The sequence below is a fragment of the Gekko japonicus genome, unplaced genomic scaffold, assembly GCF_001447785.1.
Source record: "Gekko japonicus isolate JY-2015 unplaced genomic scaffold, Gekko_japonicus_V1.1 scaffold550, whole genome shotgun sequence".
In the NCBI taxonomy this organism is placed as follows: domain Eukaryota; kingdom Metazoa; phylum Chordata; class Lepidosauria; order Squamata; family Gekkonidae; genus Gekko; species Gekko japonicus.
This window is the reverse complement of record NW_015167070.1, coordinates 671051-696937: the sequence shown is the minus strand read 5'-3', so window position 1 is coordinate 696937 and position 25887 is coordinate 671051. Positions and strand designations below refer to the sequence as shown.

At 40.2% G+C, this 25887-nt stretch overlaps 1 protein-coding gene across 2 annotated transcripts in view; it reads left to right on the top strand.

Moving 5' to 3' along the window:
* The window catches only part of TSPAN12 (tetraspanin 12), a 102713-nt gene that overhangs the window by 60090 nt on the left and 16736 nt on the right, over nucleotides 1-25887 (top strand). For both annotated transcript variants that reach the window (XM_015412688.1, XM_015412689.1), the window contains 2 exons: nucleotides 9643-9717; nucleotides 22986-23093. In XM_015412688.1, coding sequence (XP_015268174.1) covers nucleotides 9643-9717; nucleotides 22986-23093 — 183 coding nt within the window. The remainder of the gene's footprint in view (nucleotides 1-9642; nucleotides 9718-22985; nucleotides 23094-25887) is intronic.

The following is a 25887-nucleotide window of genomic DNA, read 5'->3' as shown; positions in this document are numbered from 1 at the left end:
CTTAACTAGGCTCTTCAATTTGTTCACTAATAGAATTGTAGGGATAGTAATTCCCAGTAAGAGACAATTTAAGAAGAGGCAAAGGATAAAAGATATCAGTTTCGGTGGAGTTCAGTCCTGGAGGCTTCAAGAAATTGAACTTCCATTTAACACAATGAGAATCTGGGCACCAATCACCTCTCAAGATTAGTTCATTACAGAGTAATGTGCTTTTCCCTTTAGTATAGGCTACTCACAGAGATCCTGTTTCTTAAATATTTAGTTTTTTATTAGGCAGTTGGAACAGTTCCATTATTAAAACACACACACACAAATGTCAGAAATTCATGAGAATTATTGCTGTTATCTGACACATTTGAAATGGTTGTTGTTTTATAGACAGAAGGGCTTGCTCATCAAACCAGTTAGGGCTCTTAAGAGGCTCATTTGTTAACAAAAGTTAAATCTTCTGTTTCCTGATATAATTAATATAATTTGATAAGCCTCTCTTGCCAGGTAAAAGGCTTCTAAGCTTCCACTTTCAGCTGGGCAAGAAAATATGTGGGGGAGGGTACATAGGGTAGCCATCTCATGATAGGGTTGCCAGGTCCATTTTAGCCCCCAGCAGAGGACTTTGGGGGGTGTCCCGGAGGGGGCGGGGCATCCCCGACGTGATGACGTCACGTTGGGGATGTCTGCCCCCCCACCCGATGGGCGCGTGGGGAAACGCCAGCTTCCTGCATTTAAAGGGGCCTCTTTAAGTGCAGGGAGCTGGAAGCCTTTGCATGCCCGATCTCTGCTTGGAGGTCAGGCGCGTGGGAAACGCCAGCTCCCTGCACTTAAAAGGGCCCCTTTAAGTGAAGGGAGCTAGAAGGCTTTACACACCCGCTTCCTGCACCTTTAAGTGCAGGGAGAAGGGAGAGGGGTGGCTGCGAGTAGTGGGGTTTGGGGGGTGGGGCTTCCCCCATTGGCCAGCTGGCCGGCAACAGGTAGAACCCCCCAAAAGTGGGGACCCCTGCCAAACCGGGGGGGGGGGAGGTTTGGCAGCCCTATCTCATGAACCAGTTCTTCCAGGCCAGGGCTGAGCTGGAAAGGTCCCTAGCATTATCGTTGCCGTTTCTAATAGGATCTTCACTGGATTTCTTTTCATTTAGAAGGAAAGTGACAACACAGACATGAAAAAAGTGAATTCACGCATACTTTCAGAAGCTCAAATGACCTTCTCCCAGGTAAAGGCTGTCTACAGTTGTGGTTTGACTGACTAGGTCAGGGAACTTCCATAACTGGGGGGGGGATTTCTTTAGAAAAGTTCATTGGGAACAGAATGCTGGCATGACATCACTACTGCTGAGGAGTGGCAAGCTCTATATATTGAAAAAAAGTATTTAATTCCATTCAGGGTGCCTTCTCTGTCAGACACTTCACCTACAGCAAACTCACAAAATGGCTGGAAGACCCAGATGCATCTGTAGTAATACCCATGACTAGATTTATAGTCCACCTTTCTCACTTGGACTCAAGGTGGATTACACAGAGTGAGTCAATACAATCTACAGGATTGCACATTCAATGAACAATACAATAAGATTAGCATTATAGAACCAATCAGAAATCTAAAAACAACACTGAAGCAAAGCATAGGTGTTAACATGGCACATTAAATGATGCTAAAAATGCATAGTAGGATCCTAGTTTCAACAAGCGAGACACAGTAGTATAGACCACAGTCCCTAATAATTTATCCAAGTAACTTTATGATTCATTTAGTACAGCACAACTCCATTGCCTACATAGAAAAGCCCTCTTGAATAATTCAGTTTTGCATGGTTTCTGGAAAGCCAGGAGACTGGGAGCATTCTGGACCTCTACAGGCAGGCCATTCCATAAGGTGGAGGCCACAACGGAGATGGCATGTATAGGGGTAGTTGTTGATTCTGCCCATGTGCAGGCAGTTACCTGTAGAAGACCTAGCTCAGATGAGCTAAGCTGTTATGGCGGAGCATAGGGGGAGAGGTGGTCTCATAGATATGGTCCAAGGTCATGAAGGTCCTTGTATGTGATAACCAACACCTTGACGTGGCTGCCACATATACCCCCAGTTACTAATGGGCATCCAACAGAGTAACTGTAGAATGGGAGTGATATGCATGTTCCGTCTAGCTCCTGATAATAGGCGAGCAGTGGCGTTCTGCACTAACTGGAGTTTCTTAATTGATTCTGAGGGGAGACCAACATACAGTGCATTACCATAGCCTACTCTTGATTTTACTGTCCTGTGGGTCCTGGCAGCCAGATCAGCCAGATTAAGATAAGGGGCTACTTTTTGAGCTAGGCTGAGTTGGAAGAAAGCCTTTGTTGCAGCTGCATTAATGTGCTGCTCCAGCAATAACATTGGGTCCAGTATAACCCCAGGGCTCGTAGTATGAGTATTAGACGTTACGTTAAACAATGCATAAATGGTATTATGTAAGTATGAAAACAAAGCAGTAAGAGTAAGATAATACATAAAGGAAACTGAGAAGTTCACAGTCTGGTTCCTTTCATAAAAGCATCTAACTGAACCATTCCACTATAATATAGCCCTCTTACATTTATAGAAATGCCCTCCTGAAGAATTCTGTTTTATGTAGTTCATGGAATGACAAAAACGTGGGACTGAGGAGACTAAAATACAGATAATCAATTAGCCATCAAGTTTACTGGGTGACCTTTGAATAGTCACTCGGTCTCCACCTAACCTATCACACGAGGTTGCTATGAAGATAAAGCTGAATAACTTTATATTTAGTTTCCTGACCTAATTAAAGGATGAGGTATAAATGTGGTGGATAGAAAGCTGTGGTTGGGATCAGAAAGATAATCATCCTTCTCTAGTTGTTTGCCCCTATTATCTAGGAGCTCACTGTTATTACGATAGCTATGGGTATAAATTTAGTTGATGGACAATGACATGGGAAAATGGACTGATTGTCTTTACTTCTTGTTTCTTAGTTTACCTGCATATTGATACTTTAGACACGTGTTTGGCTTTTAAGTCTGTATGTGGGGGGGGGGGATACTTCCAGAGTATAAATGGAAGAATTTGAAGGTGGTACCTAGGTGTCATCCTATGTGTTGAAGCCAATGGGCTTAGAAAGATCAAACTCCACTTATGATTGCCCTGTAAACTGCACATTTTGGAGGGCTTTAAGTAGAAGAAAATTTTTCATGATTAAAAATACCTGAAGACAGAAGTTGGAGTCTCTCCATAGCTGTAAACCATAGCTTCATTGTATTGTTATTAATTTTATTTATTATTTAGTTAAAACATTTCTATGGCAACTTTCCATCCAAATAGGGTCCCCAGGGCAGCAAACATCAAAATGTTAAAACATTTAAAACATTAAAACAGCATGCAAAATATTTAGAGGTAAAGGTAAAGGTTCCCTTTCTCGAAAGCCAGTCGAGTCCGACTCTAGGGCTGCGGTGCTCATCTCCGTTTCAAAGCCGAAGAGCCAGCGCTGTCCGAAGACGTTTCTGTGGTCATGTGGCCGGCATGACTAAACACCAAGGCGCATGGAACGCTGTTACCTGCCCACCGAAGTGGTCCCTATTTATCTCCTTGCAATTTCTTGCTTTCGAACTGCTAGTTTGGCAGGAGCTGGAACTAGAGACGGGAGCTCACTCCGTCATGCGGCACACTCGGGTCTCAAACTGCTGAACTACCGACCTTCCTCAGCCTGCAGTTCAGCGTCTTAACCACTTGAGCCACCGCAGCTCCTCAAAATATTTATACAGCTCAATAAAAACAAGCAAATATATAAAGACAACACAACTGGGGAGGAGAACCAGTAAGAAGTCTTTACCCACTGGCAGGTATATGTAGCAATTTCAATCCAGTGTTCAAAATTCTTCATATACATTATTCTTTTGTAGGGCTTACAACATCCTTGTCATGTTATTATCCTCATATTACAGATAGCAGGACTGAGGCTGAGAGAGAATGGCTTGCCTAAGGCCACACAGTAAGGTCCTTGCAGAGGAGACATTAGAACCCAGAATCTTCTTGATCACAGCTAACTTTCTTAGCTACTGTATTACATCAGCTCCTACTAGTGCTGCTCCAAATCCCAGACATTTGGGTGGCTGTTTTGGTTAATCAGTGGCATGAACCAATGTATTCTTCAAAGGCTGTTTCCTCTGTTACTACCTTTTCTAGGACTGAAAGAAACTCTGGGGCTGAGTTGAAACCTTGGATATGCCAGACTGTTACAAGTTGCATCCATAAATGTTTTCTACTCTTGAAATTCTTTATAATCTTGCTTAGTCAATAAAAAGAAATTGATTTGTCATTATTTGACAAAAAAAGTGTGAAGGTTTTGCTGGTGGAAAAAAAAAGAAAATAGTAACAGAAAAATGTACTAGAGAATTATTGCTTTTCTGTGGATTTCTATCTATATAACAAAGAAAATCTGTTAGGAATATATCTTCAAGCTGATGGCACAAATCTCTTTACTAATAGCCTTTATCGGGAAAATGACAGAAAAATAAATATTGTTTGGTAGATAAGCACTGGAAGGCCCTTAGTGAACAGCCGAGGGATTTGTATTTTAACATTTGCTTAACACAGTCATGGTACAATGACTCTATAAATTGGCTTGTCCCCATCTCTGTCGGCCCCATCTCTGCAATCTGTAATAACATAGTTTAACAATGATTAAGATCCTTTATGATAGAATTAAGTTGTATAGATATAGCCAAACTTGTCATAATAGCAGATAAAGTCCAGGCATTTGTATGTACTGGTAGTAGAAGATAAATGGCTAACAAACATGACCTTTGTGTGAAACAGTCATGCTTACCATTAAGATGTAGAACGAATTATTTTCCATGTGGGTAACAGCATTTGGGTTGGTATGGAGATGAAAAATATTTCTGTATTTGGCCCCTCTGGAGTAAAACATCCACCATACTTGTGAACATGGCCTACCATAGGGAAATTCTGCTCTCAGTCTCAAGGACAGAATCTTATAAAATGTTTCCTAACGTTCAGAAAGTAGATAGAGAAAACTTTCCCTTGTTCTCTTGTAATACTGGAAGTTAGGGATACCAGTGAAATTGATGGGTTGTAGATTCAGGACAAGCAAAGTAATATACTTCTTAATGCAGCATACACTTTACATGTGGAGCTGACTGCCCTAGGATATACTGATGGTTCCTTAGATACATCATTAACTGTTAATAATTATGGCCAAGGGAAATGTGAAGAAGAGGAGGAGGAGATTGGATTTATACCCCACCCTTCACTATCCGAAGGAGTCTCAGAGCAGCTTACAATCTCCTTCCCCTTCCCCTCCCCACAACAGACACCCTGTGAGGTAGGTGAGGATGAGAGAGCTCTTTCGAGAACTGCTCCTGAGAGAACAGCTCTGAAAGAACTTATGACTAACCCAAGGTCACACCAACAGCTGCATGTAGAGGAGTGGGGAATCAAACCCGGTTCTCCCAGATTAGAGTCCACGCTCCTAACCACTACACCAAACTGGCCCTCATTTGCATGTACAGAGCAGCTAGGGAAGAAAACAACCTTGAAATACCCCACCCCAACTGCTGGGGAACAAAATCAGGGACACTTTGCCACCCTTTAACTGTTTTGGGGAACATTTGGCTGGCCATGTAGGAAATCTAGATGTACCATTACACTCATCCAGCAGGACTCTTAGGACCTTTTTGTGAGCCACATATCCATCATGGTCCCCTCTTCTGAAAGTATCCAAACTGTACCACCCAACAAATCCCTCCAAAATCCAGGTAAATAACAGCACAGTTGTGTTGCTTGCAGACAGATAGGAATTGGACACAGATCCATGGCCATACTGGCCAGCTCCAGACCATGCTGATCATCCATTATTTAGGGTCCTACTCTATCTTGGGAATCCCTGGAGATTGGGGGGGGGGTTGGTGCCTGGGGAAAGTGAAGTTTGGGAAGGGGATGGAGCTCAGAGGAGATGTGATGCTATAGAGTCCACCCTCCACAGCTGCCATTTCCTCCCAAGTAACTGATCTGTGTAGTCTAGATATCAGCTGTAATTCTAGGAGGAGCCCTAGCCCCACTTTGAAACTGGTAACTCTACTAAAGAACTGATCATTTCACTTCAGGTTCCTTCCAAATGACAATATATGTACAGATCTAATTTCTATATAATTGTCTGTTGATAATTTGACATCTTTAGAAAGAAATGCATCGGCCAACCCAGAAGGAATCCATGATACTTGAAATGCCATACAGTATTAACACATCTTGAAAGTGATTCACAAACAAAATTTGGAATTCTCTTCTTGTCTAAACATTAGGCATTAACCTTTCTCATTAACAAAAGCCTACTGAAAGGCATGGGATCTACAAGTGATGGATTCCAGTCTCTGTTATGTCTAGTAATAGGTAAACATCAGTGCTTAAAAATCTGTCAATTTCTTTTTTTATTCATTCTCATCAGGTATTGAGTGATATATTGAAATGTCTCCATTCAGTAAATAACCAAAGTCCACTGTCAATATTTGTACAAGCTAATGGAGCAGCTGCTGCACTGTTAATTTCTGTACTTACACTGTGACACATTCCTTTATAAACAGGCATACCAAAGTACAGGTGCTTAGTTGTTCCAACTGACTAGCAGTGCATCCCTAAGCAGAGTTACACCCTTCCAAGCACCTTGAAGTCAGTGGGCTTAGAAGAGCTTAACACTGCTTAGGATGGCACTGTGAGAGACTGTGTTCATATGGGGGTATAGTTTTTCCCCTTCTTCCTCTGGCAGCAGAAAACGTGTGAGAAGGAATGATGTTCTGAAGACAAAACTTATACCTAAGCTTTGCCCCAGGTAACTATTACTGGCCCTGTGACCAGCCCTCAATTGCGATTAGGGTTACCATCCTCATACTTTCTCATGGGCACTTTCACACATGCTAATAATGTCGTTTCAGTCCACTACAGCGACCATTTGCAAGTGGATTTTGCCATTTCACACAGTAAAATCCAGTTGTAAAGTGCATTGAAGGTGAATTGAAAGTGTGTTATTTAGTGTGTGAAAGTATGGTCATGAAGTCTGCCCTCATGATAGATTCTGTGCTGCACATAGATAGTGAAAGGAGATGAGTGAATAACAACAGTTGGCAAAACCGGACACATTCATTTTTCTAACAATGATGTAACTGTGACAGAGCAGAGAATATAGTTTTAAAAAATTGTTTGTAGAAATAAATAAATGCCATCAGTTAACAATGTTAAAAGTACAACTCAAGATCATAAAAAACAGGATTAAACAACCACTGAGCTGCTGAAAAATATCCATAAAACAGTCCTCAGGCTAGAAGCAAGAACTAAAGAGAGCTAAAAAGATAAAACCTTTTAGTTAAAAACCTAGTTAAAAGGAAAGGTTTAGGCTTGGCCCCTAAAAGAGAGTAATGTTAACTTCTAAAACATTTAAAAAACATTTAATTTTTTTTAAAAATCTGTTATAGAACTGAAAATCACAATGACCAAACATATAAACTGTGTTGCATGAAATGAATTACATCCTTATCACATAGAAATTCTCAGACTGGTTTCCATATTTTGTCATATTCAAATAAAGGAACTACAGTATTCAAATAAAGGAACTCCCAAAACGTATTATGCATAATCCTACCCATCAAAAATTGTTCCCAGATTTTCTGGTGCCATTTTTTGAACAAGGGTCCTGTGAGGGATTTCCAATTCCTGGCAATGACCAAGTAAGCAGAAGGAACCAATGTAGAGACAAGAAATTTGGTATTTTTATCAAGCAAAAAGTCACCCCAGAAATCCAATCACAAAAATTCTGGAAATGAGTGAATAACAACAGTTGGCAAAACCTGACACATTCATTTTTCTAGCAACGATGTAACTTTGACATAGCAGAGAAAATAGGAAATATTTGCAGGGCACATCAAATGCTTGTTTGGGTTTTATTTTTGAACACTGGGAGACCAAACTTTCCTCCTGTGCTCCAAATTGCCTCTTCGACTACCCCTTTGCAGCTGTTTGGAAATCCCTCGTCCACCATCACATGTAGTTACAGTCTGTTGTACTAAATCTGCCCTCCTATCTCGATTAGCTTCATTTGTATTTTGCTGTGACAAGTATCATACTGTGCGTACCAGAGCAGGCAGAACTATGGCTTAGCATAGTGAGGTCTTGAATGAGGAAAGTACCTGGAGCTGCAGCTTCCTTTGCAAGTTTGCTTCTTTTTAATGAGGCTTAGGATTCGTTTTTCTTGGGATATTTTGCTTGCTGACATTTTTCTTGCTGAGTTGTGGTAACAAAATAAATGTTCTTTTTAAAATATAACATCTGAACAGATTCCAGTGTCTCTTCTCCCCATGTTCTCATATGTATGCAAATGAATAAAATACTGTAAGAAGGGGTTTCTTTCAAAGTAATACATTCTGTCTCATTCATACACAGACAATGCAATCCTGAACAGAGTTATGCCCTTCTAGGCCCATTGATGACAATGGGCTTAGAAAACTGTAACTCTGTTTAGGATCGCACTGCTACTCTTACACACATCCACCCTATTAATATTTAGCCTTACGGAAAGAAATATGCAGTGAAGTCTGACTGTCCACTAAAGTGACCTGGTACTATGACTGAATCAGAAGACAGTGGGAATCTCTTCATATAACTGAGAGCTGATATAGGGAATAACTTACTAGGACTGTGCTTTTAAACTAACATTTTTAAATAGGTGGTGGAGAACAGTGCCTTTGAGTGTGTGCCAGGTCCAGGGGAACCATATTTCTTTCATTTATGCCCCAACTTCCTCCCCAGTGGGGACCCAAGTGGCTTACCTCATTCTCCTCTTCTCCATTATATCCTTACAACAACCCTATGAAGTAGGTTAGCCTGAAAGTGTGTGACTGGGCCCAAGCTCACCCAGCAAGCTTTCTTGGCAGAGTGGGGATCTGAACCCGGGGCTCCCAGGCACTCTCACCACTACACTATACTGGCTGTCGTGATACACTTCTGTATGTAGATTTTATTGAGATTAATGCTTATCGTAACAACCCAATTTCTCTCTGTGTACAGTGCAGCCCTAAACAGAGTTACCCTCTTCTAGGTTCACTGACTTCAGTCGCACAGTTTCGGATTGCTGATATTTACTCCCTGATCTTAAGCTACAGAGCAGAACACTAGCTTTATTTATATGTAATTATCCCAATGTGAATGGTGTGCCAAACTTTGCCTGAACTCTATTTATTTGTATTGCAAACATCATTACAATTTCTATCTTATGTTTTAGAAGTCAAAAGATTGGCCTCTTTGATATTGTTTCTTTATTAACATTTTATTATTCTGCTACATTTCTTGAAAACCAATTCATGTCCCTGGAGCAGTATTTCATATATTTGTATTACCTCAATGTAAAATAAAGTATAATATTTCTTTTATAATTTCATACTCTTAAAGTTGATCAAAACCTTAATTTTATGTTTTTGTTTTTTTAAAAAATATTAGTACCTCATACTTTGGATTTCCAAAACAGGGGGATACTTTTGAGTTTTAATTAATATGCAAACATGTTTTTTTAAAACAACAACAATAATTTCAAGGGGTGGTACTCATTTCTTTCAGAAATAAATGTAACATTCTCTTGTGTTCTTCAGTATTTTGGAAGTTTGCTTGTGATATTCTGTGTTGAACTGGCATGTGGAGTTTGGACCTATGAACAAGAAATTACGGTGAGTGAGATAAAAATACACACAGGTAAATGAGACCAAAACTTTCTCTAATCTCCCTCTAACTTAAAGTCCAATCCATAACTGTAACTTGTATGTGAATTTTAGACTCCTGTTTTTCTTGATTGCACATGGGTGAAAAAAAACCCTTCATATTCCTTTCAGGTAAATAGGATACTTAGAAGTCTGATCAATACTACGTATTATTTAGGGTGAAGGAAATTTGAAACTCAGCCACGTGCTTCCCCCCCCCCCCTAAACTTCTCCTCAAACATTTAATGTAATGCAGTTAGATTTGTTTGTGTGTAGACTGGATTTCTTTTAAGTTTAAAAAAAAAGGTTTTGTCTTGTATTCTCAGATGTATGTGGGCTGAGTACAGTCATCAGAGACGGAAGCACAGTCCGTCCCTGATGTGCTGTTTGTATTACTTTGCACGTTCTCTAAGCTGAACTCTAGTGGTGGAAACAGGATGTAGGGCTGAGTACTAGCTCAGGTTCATTCTTGACTAGCTGTCCTCGTCTTAACAGCTGGTGCTTGCATCTTTTTGTCAGCTCTGTTTTGTATGTGAATGATTCTAAGCAGTATTTCTGGGAAAGCGATTGTTTCTAAAATGTGCCTAAAATGACTACATTCATTTTTAAAGCTCTTCTTTGTAAATCATTCATAATGTTCTTTATTACAGGTCAACAAAAGATAATTCCATTTCTCAATCGCAATAGCATTACTTTCTTAAAGGCTGAATCTTTATGACTTGAGCCTTATAAAGGCCATTCAACAGGATTAGAGGCCTATGTTTTGAGAGAGGTTGCATAAAAGTGGATGAATTAACTGACCAAATGAAAGAATTTCAGAATCAAGTTAAACTAGAGGCTTTCTCTGCAAAATGGGATCATTTTATGGCATAGGCTGACAGGATATGACTAAACTGCACCTTCTGGTGGTTACAAAGTATTGTTCTCATTTTATCTATCTGTACAAATTGATATGTAGTCACATAGTCCATGAATCCAGTTTAGCTCTGCTCTGTGAATGTTTTTCTTATTTTTAATAACCCATCATTCTAATGTATTTTCCCAAAAATGTGTGTGTGTGTGTGTATATTATATATATAATTTAAAAAAATGGCATGAGAATTCACTGGCTTTCTCATTTCTCATTTGCTACCACACACCCCAGATAAAGATGCCATACATGTGTTTGACTTAAGCTAAGGTTTATTCAAACTTTAAAAATGAATTGCTAAAACATCCATTGTAATTTTTGATTATTAGTGTGGACTCTGAAAGTTTCCCAACAGGTTTGCTAAAATTTGAGCAAACTCACTTGGCTTGGTACCATCACCATGAATTGCTTTTCCTTGCTAGCACATCAAACCTATGCTGAGATATGCTTTTCATTGACACTGTTCCACTGCGCTGGTGATGGTGTGAGTTCAAGTGATGATGCTCAACAACACTGAGATAGGATTGGTCACATCTTCCCTCAGGCTCCTTGCCTATGCCTTACCAACAAAAGCCAGACTTATATTGCTAAGTTTCACCTTCCACAGCAGAGCAAAACAGGCAAAACAAGGTGATTCCTTCAGGGCAACTTAGTGGAGTCCCAAAAATTCCTGTGCAGCCCCAAGGCCACCAGCTAAACCTAGCACAGCCATGACGGGAAGGAAGGAGGGTCAATGCACTCTGAAACTGCCATGATCAGGAGCCTTGTTATATTATACCCGTCACCCTGAATCTGATTGGTTCAAGACAGCCCAGCAACAGTGAACTTTCCTATAATATGGGCTTCTTTAATTTGAAATGATGTGGTGACAGCAACTAACTGATTTCATTTAGTCAAGATTCTATGCTCCTTCTGAGGAACTTGAGCCTCAGTATTCTGTATTTTCTGATCTAGGCATAGCTCCAATGTAGCTAAAGCTAGTTGTAAGTAAGTCCAATTGAAATCAGTTAAACAATAGCAACTAACTAAAATCCTCTCTGTGTATTACATTTTTATCCGGCCTTTCCTCCAGATAGCTCAGTGTACCATACATAGTTCCCCCTTTATCCATTTCATCTTCACACCTGTACAATAGGCTAGGTTGTGAGAAAGAGTTATTAGTCCAAGGTGAGATTCCTGGCTGAGTGGGGATTTGGATGTAGGTCTTGTATAACCATATGGGCTGTGGTCACACACACTACATAATCCACTTTCAAATGACTTTCCAAATTGATTTTGCAAGTTCACACAGTAAAAGTCCAGTTGGAAAGTGCACTGAAAGTGGATTTTTTCGTTCGTGTGACCACAACCCTAGTTAAAGACGTACCTTTATACCACATTGGCTCTCTATTGTTCAGCTGGGACTTGATCACTAGTACTAAGTTAGCTGGATCTTGGCCACTTTGGCTGGAATCTATGGCCACTACTTTTTAAATGCTTGCATTTTATTTAAACCACATAATCTATTTTAAAGTGCAAGTATTTGGAAGAGCCTTTGCCATTCTCTCCTCAAGCTAGAGGTGTAAATCTTATGTGAGGAAATAGTTTAATCACTGAGGAGAAAACAAGCTGGCATGTTATCCCACTAGCTATTAAATTCTCCCATCGTATTTCCATTTGGTACATATTTATGAAGAGAGTGACAAGAGTTTTCCACAGAGCTGCCAAGATGTACACAAGATACTGGCCTTTTCACCAGTAGCAAGTATATTAGAAATCATCTTGCTATGTTGTTGCCTTTTTAAAGAAAAAAAACACATTCATTTGGTGTTTGCGCAGCACTGGGACCAAAAAAATTTCTGGCAGATCTTCAGACTTGAAATTGCTGCTAACAGTTTTCATCAGAATTCATTCCCTTGCTATACAGATTCCAGTGAGAGGCTACTATTCCAAATATAACTGTGGTTAAAAATATCACTGTTGAAATGTCAGAATAAAAATGGAATTGTAACTATATGTGCTTCATTCACCCTGTGTGAGCACAGTTACCTTCCTCTGGGATTCTGATGAGGAAGAGTGTCTTTGAGTTTCATAATGAAGCTGTTTGCTATTTTGTACTGGACTTGAGGCAGCTCTTTTCAAAAGTGATTTGTTTATTCAGCTCAGAACACAGCAGCAAACTTACAGAATGACCCAACTGTATACAATTTGTACCAAGGAAAACCACACACCCTAGAACAGTAATATCCAATCAATAATGAGTGCTTGGAACCAATAGGAATTGTTCCCGCCAAATGTGAACTACTGTCCTGATTGGTCTGTCTCCCGACACTGACCAATCCTGTTGCAGATTTCAGGATACCAAGAGTCAATGGAGCTTGTGGCTGAAGCTCAGGCATTCTGCACTTACAAGTAACACAATACACAACAAATTCATTCCCTTGCTATACAGATTCCAGTGAGAGGCTACTATTCCAAATATAACTGTGGTTAAAAATATCACTTTGTTGAAATGTCAGAATAAAAATGGAATTGTAATAGGCTTGCCAAGTCCCCCCGGGGGGCGGGGAAACCCCTGCCCCAGAGGCCCGTTCCCCACCGCCGGCGGATCGGGCCCTGGGGGGAACCCCACCCCGACGTGCACATCACCTGGAAGTGACGCGACCATGCCGGGCACGCTGGGGGCGGGGCCACGGTCATCCAAGGGAAAACTCTATGGTTTTCCCCTCTATGGAGTCTTCCGCTGCGGCGAAGATCGCACTTGGCAACCCCAAATTGTAACTATATGTGCTTCATTCACTCTGTGCAAGCACAGTTACCTTACTCTGGGATTCTGATGAGGAAGAGAGTCTTTGAGTTTCATAATGAAGCTGTTTGCCAAGGGTTCCATGCAGGATGGACTGAGGGAAATCTTCCACATGTACAGGCCCTGGCTGTGATCACCAGCAATGAGAAGCCCTATGTTGCTCTGTCAGCAGCTGATAATGCCGAGAACTCAAGCAAGCTTGTGTGTGTGTGCGTTTTAGAATCAATATATTTTGAAACATAAGAATAGGAAGTGTTGCTTTCTGTTGCTTGCACAGTGATAAAAGATTTTGTGTCATTATGGTGATACCTTGGCCTCACTTTAACGAGTTCAAGGCCCCATTTTATCATTTCAATAATAATCCTATGAAGTAAGTGCTATAAAATTATTATTATTGATAATGTGTAGACTGGGGGAAACAACACACACAGGCTGCAGTCACACACACTAAATAATCCACTTTCAATCCACTTTCAATGTACTTCCCAATTGGATTTTGCCAGTTCACACAGGAAAATCCAGTTGGAAAGTGCACTGAAAGTGGATTGAAAGTGGATTATTTAGTGTGTGTGACTGCAGCCAGGTTTAATTTCGTTCCCACCATTTTTGCTATGTTTCAGCCCCCCCCAAAACAAATTGCTTTCTTTTGTTTTTGTTTGTGCTGATTATTTTATGCAAAATTTTCTGAGTGTTATTTTTATAATATTTTTATTAATTGCATTTGAAAAATACAGCAGTTCTTTTCAGTTTTATTACATCTTTCTTCCAGCAAGATTTTTATCTTGCATTTTTAAAAGTTTTATTTTAAATGTATTTGTGATGGGTAGGATTCTTAAGGCACCAGTCCTATGAACACTTTCCTGGAAGTATGAAACATTGAATAAAATGGGACCTGAGTAGATCTGAGTAAGTGTACATCCCATGTCTTTTATAAATGGATGGGTACCTCTGTTGGTATATGTGGGGGTTCTCGTTCCTTCTGCTTGGGAGTACCCCCCCCCCCCCCGTTGCATTTCAGGAGCACAGCAGGCTGCAGTGAGAAACACGAGGTAAGGAAGATCTGCTGTGCTCAGAGACCTTAGGCTCCAACCCACTGAAATCTTCTTTAAGAATTTCTAAAATTACAAACATTTAAAATATGAGTACAGTAGATGCATGTTAATAATAATGCCCATGAAGTTGTTTTTCTCCTCTTCTAAAGCATCAGCCAGAAGTTATTCAGTTTTTTCTTTGCAAAGCAAATTCAGGACTGATGTGATACTTCATGAGACGATAGCTCCATAAATTTGGTTTTATGATTTCCCCCTATATTCTTCCGTCTCTTCAATGAGCAGTCACTGTTTCAGCATGCTTTTTATTATTCTCTTCTCCATAATAAATTTAGTCTGTGCTACAATCCATTCTCTGTTCTGTTCAATCTGTTCATAAGCATAAATGTTCACGGGTGTCTTCTGTTTTGGTGTTTTCTGCCTTTCTCATAGTTATGCAGTATGTAGCGCTGCTGTCTGAATTCCCTGAGTTACCCTCAGTCAGAAGTTTCTATATTATTTCTTCCTTTTTTAATATAACATTTTTTAGACTTATGCCCCTATTCCATCTCCCAGTCCCAAAAATCCATTTAATATATAGTCCTCAGGTAGATGACATATCAGATATTAAACTGATAAGAACAGATGACTTTAGAGAATGTTTACGCTGATCTTAGCCAAAAGGCTGAGAAGCGATTATATTATTTTTTTTATAGCATAGTTAATTTAGTAATATTTATTATCTTCCCCCTTCAGAGTTCTTTCCATAGACCTTTGTGTCACTCTACTTTAAATGGTTATTAATACCTGGTGATTTCATTTGAATCGAACACGGTTATTTCCACCCTTGTCACAGTCATTACTCTGTTTCTTCATTTTGCTGGGAGGAGGGGGGGAGCGGAACAACTATTTGGATGCCTTGTAGTCTGCTTGTGAATGTTCTCACTTTTTAACTGTTATCTTTAGACAATATCTCCTTCTGGTATTCCTTTACTTCTTGAGTGTGCTTCCTATTGGTATTCAGTCTTTGCAAATAGTTTCAAATATTCAAATGTCTGTTTTAGAAATATTAATTTCTCCCCTCAGGTTTCATTTTTTTATGTACATTTGTGTTTTTCACTAATATTACTGCCTTATGATTTTAAATTAAACCTGTTTCCCCTTTTATACTTTTGCTTTATAATTTCCCACCTTTTGTGGGTATATGAAAAACCCTTCTATGGTTTTGTATCTGTCAGCTTCCTTTATTCCTCAGACCATGTTCAGAAATTTAAATACACAGTTCTGAGTTTTTCAGTGTTCTGTTTCTTCCATTTAAAAAAACAGCAACATGCTTAGAATATATTAACAAATGACACTCTTCCTTGCATGTTTTACAATTCCTGAATGCCCATTTCATCTGTATGCAAGATTTCTTCTCCATGAATAGCAGTTCCTGTCTTTGTTCCTCTGCAGTCTCTAATTGCCATTGCTTGCCGTTATATCTCTCCAGCTTTACAAACATAGATGGTCTGTTTCTTGCTTTAAAAAAAAAAAAAGATGTCTGATGCCTGAATCTTAGCAGTACATGTGGCCTTTACCTCATAGAGCTTTTATGGTGCAATGGTTACAATATCAGATTAAGCTCTGGGACACTCAGGTTTGACTCCCCCCTCTGCCATGGAAGCTTACTGAGCTGCCTTGGGCCAGTCACTCTCTCTCGTTCTTAGCCTAATCTAAAATAAAATGGAGGAAGAGAGAACCATGTTGTAAGCTTCATGTGGGAAAAAGGAGGGTATAGCTATCTAAATAGAGTAAACAGGTGTACAAACCAATTCTGCTGGGCCCCATGATGGTTTCAACTTAGCTTAAAGGTATGAAGATGCCTGAAACAGTAACAAAGCCTCCATTCATATACATGCTTGTCAAAAAATTGTCATGTCACAGTTTAAAGTTAAGTAACCCCCTCTTTGATGATTGTTGTGAGTCTGTGTAGAATGGTTGTCTTCTAGGCTTACCAAGTGGCGGCGGGGGATCCGCATTTCTTCACAGGATCCCTGCCGCGGGGACGGCGATACGTGTTGCACCGCCGTCGCCAGGATGTGACGCAACGTGTCGCTCTGGCAACGGGGCTGTTTGGAGTCCCGTTGCCAGAGCGACGCGTAGCGTCACATCCTGGGGACGGCGGGTGCAACGCGTGTCGCCGTCCCCGCGGCAGGGATCCTGTGAAGAAATGCGGATCCCCCGCCGCCACTTGGTAAGCCTATTGTCTTCTAACTTATGATCAGTATGGACAGGACATTTAACATACAGGGCAAGTTCCCAGGGGCCTGCTGCTCTGCAAGGCCGTTTGCGGCCAGGAGCAGGCAGTGCCAAGTAACTGCTACAGTAGTTCTTCCAAACCTTTCAGCAGCAACAATAATCTGTGTCAACTCACTGCTACTCAAAAATATGCTTTGTAATTTTAAGTTTCTTCCGCATCTAATCTTTATATCTATAAATGAGAAACCAAAGATAGTTTTTAACTTACTAGAAGTGGAAGTTGGGCCTAGAAGTTATTAAAAGCAACAGGGCCTGCATCACAGTAACTTGAGGTGGGGCAGCTGCCAAGGCCTGGGTCTTCCAGTGGGGCCTACTACTTTCACTCCCCGTCTGCTCACCTTCCCTACTGCCCATTTGCTTTTTGTGAACCCCCACCCACGGTCCCTACTATGTGCACTGCCTAGCACAGTCAGGGAAGCATGGGTGAACGGTGGGAGGATTGGAAAATGAGCAAGTGGGCAGGGGAAGGATGGATGGCTAGGCAGTGGGAAAAGAGATGGGGGGCAAAGTGGCAAGCATATGAGGCACTCTCTGCCCAGGGCTTACTGAAACCTGAAAATAGCCCTGAGAAATAATGATATTAAATATGATAATAAAAAGATTAGTGTTTGAGAATATACTTGATTAGAAAGCAATGCATCAGAAATCTGCGAATGCAAATAAATAAGCTTGATTTCATAAGTAATTTGCATTACAGTTGAAATTGAGAATGCCAGCTTTAGAAAGATTTAAAAATATACACCTTATTTAATGAAAGCATTTGTGTGAAACTAAAATCAATAGCTGTTACAGTGTCTTGTAGATGATCAGACCTTTATTGAGATATCCATTTACCCTGAAGATTGAGATTTTAATTTCTTTGCTTATACTGTGCCGATAGTTTAAGTGCCTGTTGTTGCACATTCACATATGTTAATCTTTACAAAAGGTGGAAGAATTCCAGCAAGGGAGTCAAGCTAGCCAATTAACTCCATCCACAGCTGTGTCTGAATATCCTCAGGTGACACAACAGATAGTCTTGTCTGCCTTTAACAGTGGTTTCCAGTTTCCTCTGGAGTTGTCATTTCACTTTCTAACTCTTTGTCATGGTGTGATATTTCATTTTCAGGAAACAATTAGTATTAATTAAATACATGACAGTGTCTCATTTCACCAGTTTAGTATAGTAGCCAGCTATGGTAGAAGCAAATGACCTGCTCATTTTTCTCTCTCCCTTCCTTCTAATCGGGAAAAAAATAACCAGATAGTACAGAATTTGGAGCGTGGTTTACAAAAAATATCTGAGAAAGGGAAGAAAATTCTATAGTTTATTTTGGCATCTCTGAACCTTTCAAACAAGCTTCCCTCAGACTTACAAATTTATTTCCAAGACTATGAACAAGGTCACATGATATTTGCGTGACAGTTATCATTTGTCAACAATGTGAATGCTTCCCAGGTGATGTTTCAAGACATTTAGGAACCATATCACCTAAGACAAAAAAATTCAACAAGTCATCCCATAGTGACAGTAGTCTATGGTGATGCACCATTTGGTGATGGATGCTAGCATTCCTTTGAGTAGGAAGCTGTTGTATCCCTGCTGCCACTCATTGGCGAGCTGCAGTTTGAGAGCTGTTTTAATGGGGAAACTTGCCCAGTCAAGCTTACTAAGGTTAGACAAGCACATTCAGATGCATTTATAGGAGTTTGGTTCTGGTTTGTTGATTATGTTGATAAACCAGATTGACAGGTTGAAAAGCTATCCAAATATTATTTGTGTTTATTGATTGCAAATAATTGTATCATATTTTTTGTTATTTGGTGATTACATCTCTTTCATTTTATTCTGTATAAAATGTTTGTGATTGCTATTGAGTTTTATCTCTTTTTTTAGCAAATTATTACTTAGGAGGCAACTGGTAATCTTCATAATAATGATCATACTTTTTCTTTTGTTAGGTACACTTTTGTATAGAGTTTAGATCTGCGTTTTAAAACTGTGACAAAGTGTGGGAGAAGTAGACAAAGATAGGAGCGTGTGCATGCAAAAAGTTCAAACCAGGAGTTTAATGGATCAGTGTTTATTGAGGTGTTTAAGGGTTAACAGTGCTGTAGAATCAGTGTAATAATTAACAGAGGTTTTTTTAATATAGTAAAATACTAAGGCCATCTTTTTGGAATGCTTGGGGCTACACTTTTGTCAGTTTTATAACACAACAATTATTATTGTTTAATATATACTGTCAGCAGTGTGCTAGGTGTTAGCAGAAAAAGGAACACCTTGTTACATAGTCTCACTTCTTTTTATTCTTAGAACATAAGAGAAGCAATGCTGGATCAAACCACCCCCCCCCCCCCCAAGTCCAGGATTTAGTTTCATTCAGTGGCCAATCAGATGCCACAGGGAAGCCCAGAAGCAGCCCTCATCTGCTGGTTGTTTTCCAGTCTTTGAAGGAAACATTCTTCGTCTGAACCCAGGTGTCCCATTTGGCTATGATGGTTAATAGCCACTAGGCCTACTTCAGTCTTCGTTCCTCCAGTCTAAGCCCATTCATTCAGTAGACTTAGACTGGAGTAATTGCATGGGATTCTGCAGATGAGGTTGCACCAGGGACATGGATACTGGCAGTTTGATTCTTAGTCTCTACCATCCTTCATATTCTTCACACAATCCTTTGTTTTCGAAGGCTTTCATGGCCGGAGTTCATTAATTGTTGTAGATTTTCCGGGCTGTATAGCCGTGGTCTTGGCATTGTAGGACCTGATGTTTCTCCAGCAGCTCTGACTGGCATCCTCAGAGGTTTTACACAGAAAGATGGAGTACTCTCTGTGTCAAGGTGAGAAGAAAAATGGTAGGCAGGTAATTTTTATCTACTCAGGAAGGTAGGGCCGAGGAGTTCCCCAGGTTGTGACATGCTAATGGAGGAGCTTTCCTGAAGAGGTTCTTTTGCATATGGATTGGCTGTTAATCAACAAAATCAGTCCTCTGAAACTCAGCCCACAGGACATACTCGTCAGTTTTGATGTGGTATCTCTTTTTACCAAGGTTCCAGTAAAAGACACACTCACGCTTGTTAATCCGATTTTTCCAGAAGATATAACAACCTTATTCCATCATTGTTTGACAAACAGCTACTTCCAATGGGATAAGAATTCTATGAACAGATGGATGGGATTGCCATGGGAAGTCCTCTCAGTCCGGTTATAGCAAACTTCTACATGGAATATTTTGAAAAACAGCTTTAGAATCTGCACCTCACAAACCTACAGTCTGGTTCTGGTACGTAGATGATACCTTTATCATTTGGAGCCATGGATAAGTAGAATAGATGGAGTTTTTAGACCACCTCAATAACATCTACCTGAACATACAATTCACCTTGGAAAAAGAAATTGAAGGTAAACCCCCATTTCTAGATATCATGGTCATCCGCAAAGCTAACCTTCAATTAGATTACAAGGTGTACAGAAAACCAACTTACACGGATCGTTATTTACACAAAAACTCCAATCACCACCCTCGACAAAAAAGAGGCATAATCAAAACATTAGTAGACTGTGCAAGACGGATAGGTGAACTGCACTATCTCGACGATGAACTAAATATAAACCACTCACTTCAAGCAAATGGCTACTCCAAGAATGAAATCAGAAGAGCAATTAAACCAAAGGTAAAACAAACAACTAAGGAAAAACAGTCTCCCGCAGGAAAAGTGTTTTTGCCATATATCAAAGGAATCACTAATCAGATGGGAAAACTTATGAAAAAACACAACCAACAAACAGTATTCAGACCCACCAGAAAAATACAACAGATGTTACGATTGGCAAAAGACAGAAGAGACCCCCTCACTTCTGCAGGAGTATACTGCATACCATGCAGTTGTGGACAGGTTTACATTGGGACCACACAGCGTAGCATTCAGACAAGAATAAAAGAACATGAAAGACACTGCAGACTGGACAACCTGAAAAATCAGCAGTGGCTGAACATAGCCGAACTCAAACAGGACACTGAAATGCTGGACAACATATCCAATTACCATGTCAGATTACACAGGGAAGCCATTGAAATTCATAAACATAAATACAATTTCAACAGGAAAGAAGAGTGTTTAAAAATAAATAGGGCATGGTTTCCTGTCCAGAAAAACACAAAATGCTCAACATCCTATAATAGCACTACAGATAAGATTAGAATTTCAACAGTCAATCCATATGCAAAAGAACCTCCTCAGGAAAGCTCCTCTATTAGCATGTCACAGCCTGAGGAACTCCTACAAGATAATGACTCAGCCCTACCCCACCTTCCTAAGTAGATATAAATTACCTGCCTACCATTTTTCTTCTCACCTTGACACAGAGAGTACTCCATCTTTCTGTGTAAAACCTCTGAGGAGGCCAGTCACAGCTGCTGGAGAAATGTCAGGTCCTACAATGCCAAGATCGTGGCCATTCAGCCCGGAAAATCTACAACTAATCCTTTGTTTTCATTTGTGTGTTGGACACATCAAATTACATGCGTAGCAAAATTCACAAGTTCCCCCAAGATAGCAAAAAATGTTGCTACAGCTCAAGAATCTTGAACTCATCAGATGACTGCCAGCAATTTATCATTGAGAGGTCCAAAGTCTGGCAGCAGTGTCAGCACTATTGTTAGGTACTGATTGTGTTCTTTACCACACATAGTGGTGACTTCTTGACTGGATACTGAAATCAGTGGTGCTACAAGAAAATGAACATGCAAGTGTTGCTATGAATTTAGTGGTTGATTTAAACAATATTATTTGAAGTTGGCATAATGTTAACAGTGGCTCTCATAGACTTTAGGTTTGTGGTCCAAAATGTCTCTTTTTTGGAAACATGTATTAAGAACGAAAGTTAAGTCGTGAATTCCTCTGTCTGTTTTCACAATAGGGTTTAGCATTTTCATCATGATAAATTACTGCCATGTCATAGTTGCTTGATTTACAAGATGCGATTATTGCAGGCCTCCTACTGTGGAATGTTTATCCTTTCATTTATTACCTAATAAGGAGAGACAGGGCCAAGATGAAATATGATGAAGACCAAAATAGTGGCTTCATTGTGACAATAGCCAATGAATAAGCAGTGGAAAGATACTAGCAGTTTATCACATGAAAAATTAGAAGGGGTATCACTAAAATAATTGCATTAAATCAGTAACTTTGGTTTCTTTCTAATACAACCCAACCAAATAATAGAAAGCCAAAGGAATAATACATAATAAGGGAATACATAATTATACAGTAAGGACATTTGATTATTGGTGTTTTACCCAGTAAAGTAGAAATCAGTTTTCAGGTCTTAACAGTTATGCTAGAGGAAGCAAAACTGCTTGACATTGTTACTCATGCACTGATTGGGGTCATGTTCTGTGACATGAGAAAGCAAACTGTACATCTAAAAATAGTTTTATTTTGGGAAGAATATTGGAAAGGAAATACTTTTTCAGTACCTACAAAACACACATTGCAAAAGTAAAAAGAATATGCTAGGCAAACCTTCCAGTGTCTAGAGCTGTTGGACTATGTTTTACCCAGGAGCAGAAATAAGTCTTCTAATTATTGATTTGAATCTTGTATGATCAGGTCCTTTGTATACAAAAACAATGGTAATTGCAATGTAAAATGTGATTATTTTGTTCACTAACGGGATACATTTTCTTGGAGATATATGAAATGAAACAGTCCCAATTCTGTTTTTAATCAATGCTACTGAAATGGTAGGTGTCTTTAGGACTAAAATGTATTTTTTTCCTGCATTGAAGTGCCCAGATCATTTCATATAAACAAAACAAATATCAGACGTATATCCACTATTTTGGAAGGGGGCAAATGGCCACAAGAAGACTTTTCTTCCTTCCTGATGGCTGTTCATTCACCTTTATATGAAATGATACTGGTACTTCAATGCACATAAAAGATATTTAATCTCTAATCATGTTTACAATAAAATGGAAAAAGTCCCATTGTAAAAAAATAGATAATTATTTTTTGACATAGAAGATTTGTTATATTAGAGAGCATGCCCTCAACACCATTTTAGTATATAACCAGTACTGAAAGGCAATAGCTCATCACCAGTGGTTATCCTCAAAAATGGCCCTGTGAATCTGCCCCAATTTCTGCAAATTTTGTATGAATGTCTTCCAGTTGATTTCTGAACATGTGACTTTGGTTTATTTGAAATGTTTCCCTTTTCCTCTCAGGTTCATGTGCAATGGTCAGACATGGTTACTTTAAAATCCAGAATGACCAATTATGGCTTACCCAGATATCAGTGGCTTACTCATGCCTGGAATTTCTTTCAGAGAGAGGTAAGATGACATCCAGTTCATAATGTGGCTATGAAGTACCTTAATTGTGTACTTTGAACTACCTGGAGAAGTTCTTGGTTGGTCTGCACATGATTTCACATTTCATTTTTTTAAAGTGTTGGACGCTGATAGGCAATCAAATACTTAACAAGCAATAACTCTTCTCTGCACCTCCTTGTGATTCATAGGCCGAGTTCAGACTGGCAATTTGAAGTGCTAGGGAGTCGTGGCAAAGAAAACCCGGAACAGACCTGGAACAGCTTGGTTGCGGTATTCCCATTCACACCACAGCGAATGAAGCGGGAGGATACCATGGAGGAAGAGCAAGGGAACATTCACACTGTTGGTCCGCCCTGGCGGGCTGTTAGCGGCTGTTTCCGCGCTGGGCTGCATGCGCATGGGCGTAGCGGCAAATAGGGCAGGATTGTGCAGGCGCCAATGGCGCCTGCCTGTGGAGATAGCCTATTATCAATGCCTATTATCAATGACTGCGGGTTGTTCCCGCCTTAGCAGCACTTGTGTTCACACTTAGGGAACCGAAATCAACCCGCTCTACACACAGTTTGCTACCACTTTCACCTGGTATCTTTTAAACTCTGGAGGGAAGTGGCACAAGATGGCTTGAGTACGGCTGGGGGACACCTGAAACATGTGCCTGTGTGAACCTGCCCCTTTAATCCGCTACTGAAACGCTCCTGAAACGTTTGGCTGCCGGGCCAAACCGCCAGTCTGAACGTGGCCATAGTGTCTCCAAAGATATGTAGTTGTTGAAAAACAGAATCACAATTAACTAAGCAGGTACTGGAAGTCTACTCAATGGACCTTCCTCCCAGGAGATTATTTTTAGGAATGCATTGTTAGTAACTTAATTTGAACAAATGAGGGGGTACCTCTTACATATTTTTATCCTATCATTCTTCTGAAAGTGGCATTCATTGCCTCTTCCATTTTATTTTCACAACAACCCTGTGAGGTAGGTCAGAGCAAAAGTTATATATAGAGAGAGGGACTAACTAGACCAAGGTCACCTAGTGAGCTTCATAGCTGAATGGGGATTTCTTTCCAGTTCTAGCATGCTATTCTAACCATTAAACCATCTCCACAATGATACCTCTACCACACAATTCTTTTAAGCTTCCCCGAAGCATTGGCTTCCCACAGTCATATATTTAGTACTGTGCTAAATGGACCTTTGGTCCTACCCAGGGGGCCAGTCCTGTGGTAGTTAGGATTGTAAGATAAGCTTTTCCAATAAACTAAAGAAAGAATTGAATTTGTTCCTTAACTGAAGATATAAATGTCTAAAAGTGGATTTGGGGCAGAAAGTTTAGGAAAGTTTAATGTTGAAGAGTTGGAAAGAAGTTGAAAGTCTTGAAAGAAGGGCAGTCTGTGAAACAGTACTTGCCATTGTCTGCAAAGTAGCCCATTGCCTCTCTAATTGATGGTGAAAATAGCATTTGCTTATATTTTTGGTCCTTAGGTGAGGGAGAAACACAGAGCTCTTTTTTAAAAGAATGAACTATTATATTGCAAAAACATGGAAGTGCACAAGGTAAAAGCCATTAATTCAAGATACATGTTCATGTGCAGGAAAAGAACACTTTAAATGCCTGTCATTCTCTTGCCTCGTTGAAATCTGAAATTTATCACTTTTGCACAGATTTCCTGTTTATTTAAACATTTCCTGGCTGCATTTGATAAGTCTGTATTTGTTTTAGAAAGAGCTCAGTAGGCAGAATATAAAATTAACAAGTTTTAAGTTGTTTTCCTCTAAAGGCACTCCAATGTCAGAAGAAACAATGTAGCTTTTTATGAAGACAGTGTTTTTATTATCTTAGTTTCTTCCAACTGAATGAACTGGCTCTTTCCTTGTCTTCTGGAGTTAGTTTAAATATGGAGTCACTAGGAATAAGGCTCGTTGTGGAAATAAATACAATGAGCTCTAGAAAGAAGCTCAGGGAGAGTGCCAAGGCCTTGGGCACTCAGTGTCAATGTGCTGTGGCGACCTCAGCAGGGTATAATGACACAGAGTCCACCATTTTCTCCAGGGGAACTGATCTCTGCCATCTGGAGAGCAGTTGTAATTCTGAGTGGTCTCCAGCCCTCACCTGGAGATTGGCAACAATGGTTTCCCAGGAGGAAAAGTAGTCTTTCTCTACAATGGGGACCAAAGCAGCTGACATCATTCTCCTCTCCCCCTTTTGACTTGCACAACAACCCTGTGAGGTAGGTTAGACTGAAAGTTTGTGACTGGTCCAAAATCACCCACTCAGCTTCTACAGCAAGAACCTGGATCTAGCAGACCCTGCTCTGAAGCACTGACTGCTACGCTTAGGGTAGCCAACCTCCAGGTGGAGCCTGAAGAACACCAGGTATCACAACTGAACTCCAGACCACAGATCTCTCCCCCCCCGGAGAAAATAACTGCTTTGGAAGGTGGGCTTTATGGCATTCTGTTCAGCTGAGGCCTCTCCCCTCCCCAAACCCTGGCTTCCATAGACTCTACCAGAAAATCTCCAGGAATCTCCCTACCTGGAGCTGGCAACCCTAACCAGAACTGGCCCCAATGAGTTCCTCACAAAGGCCTGCAAAGGGTTTCCTTGCTTTGTCTGAACCAAGCTTGGTTGCCTACTATGGCAAAATGGACTCCAGTTTACAACTCAACTGTTTGCCTCCCACCCTCGTCCCGTGGGCGTATCTCACTCCTTAAGTTCGCTGCCACCACGCACGGAATCGTCACTGCCTTTTTAAAGGGACAGTGAGACCCCTCTGGCTGAATCTCCCTATTTGGAGA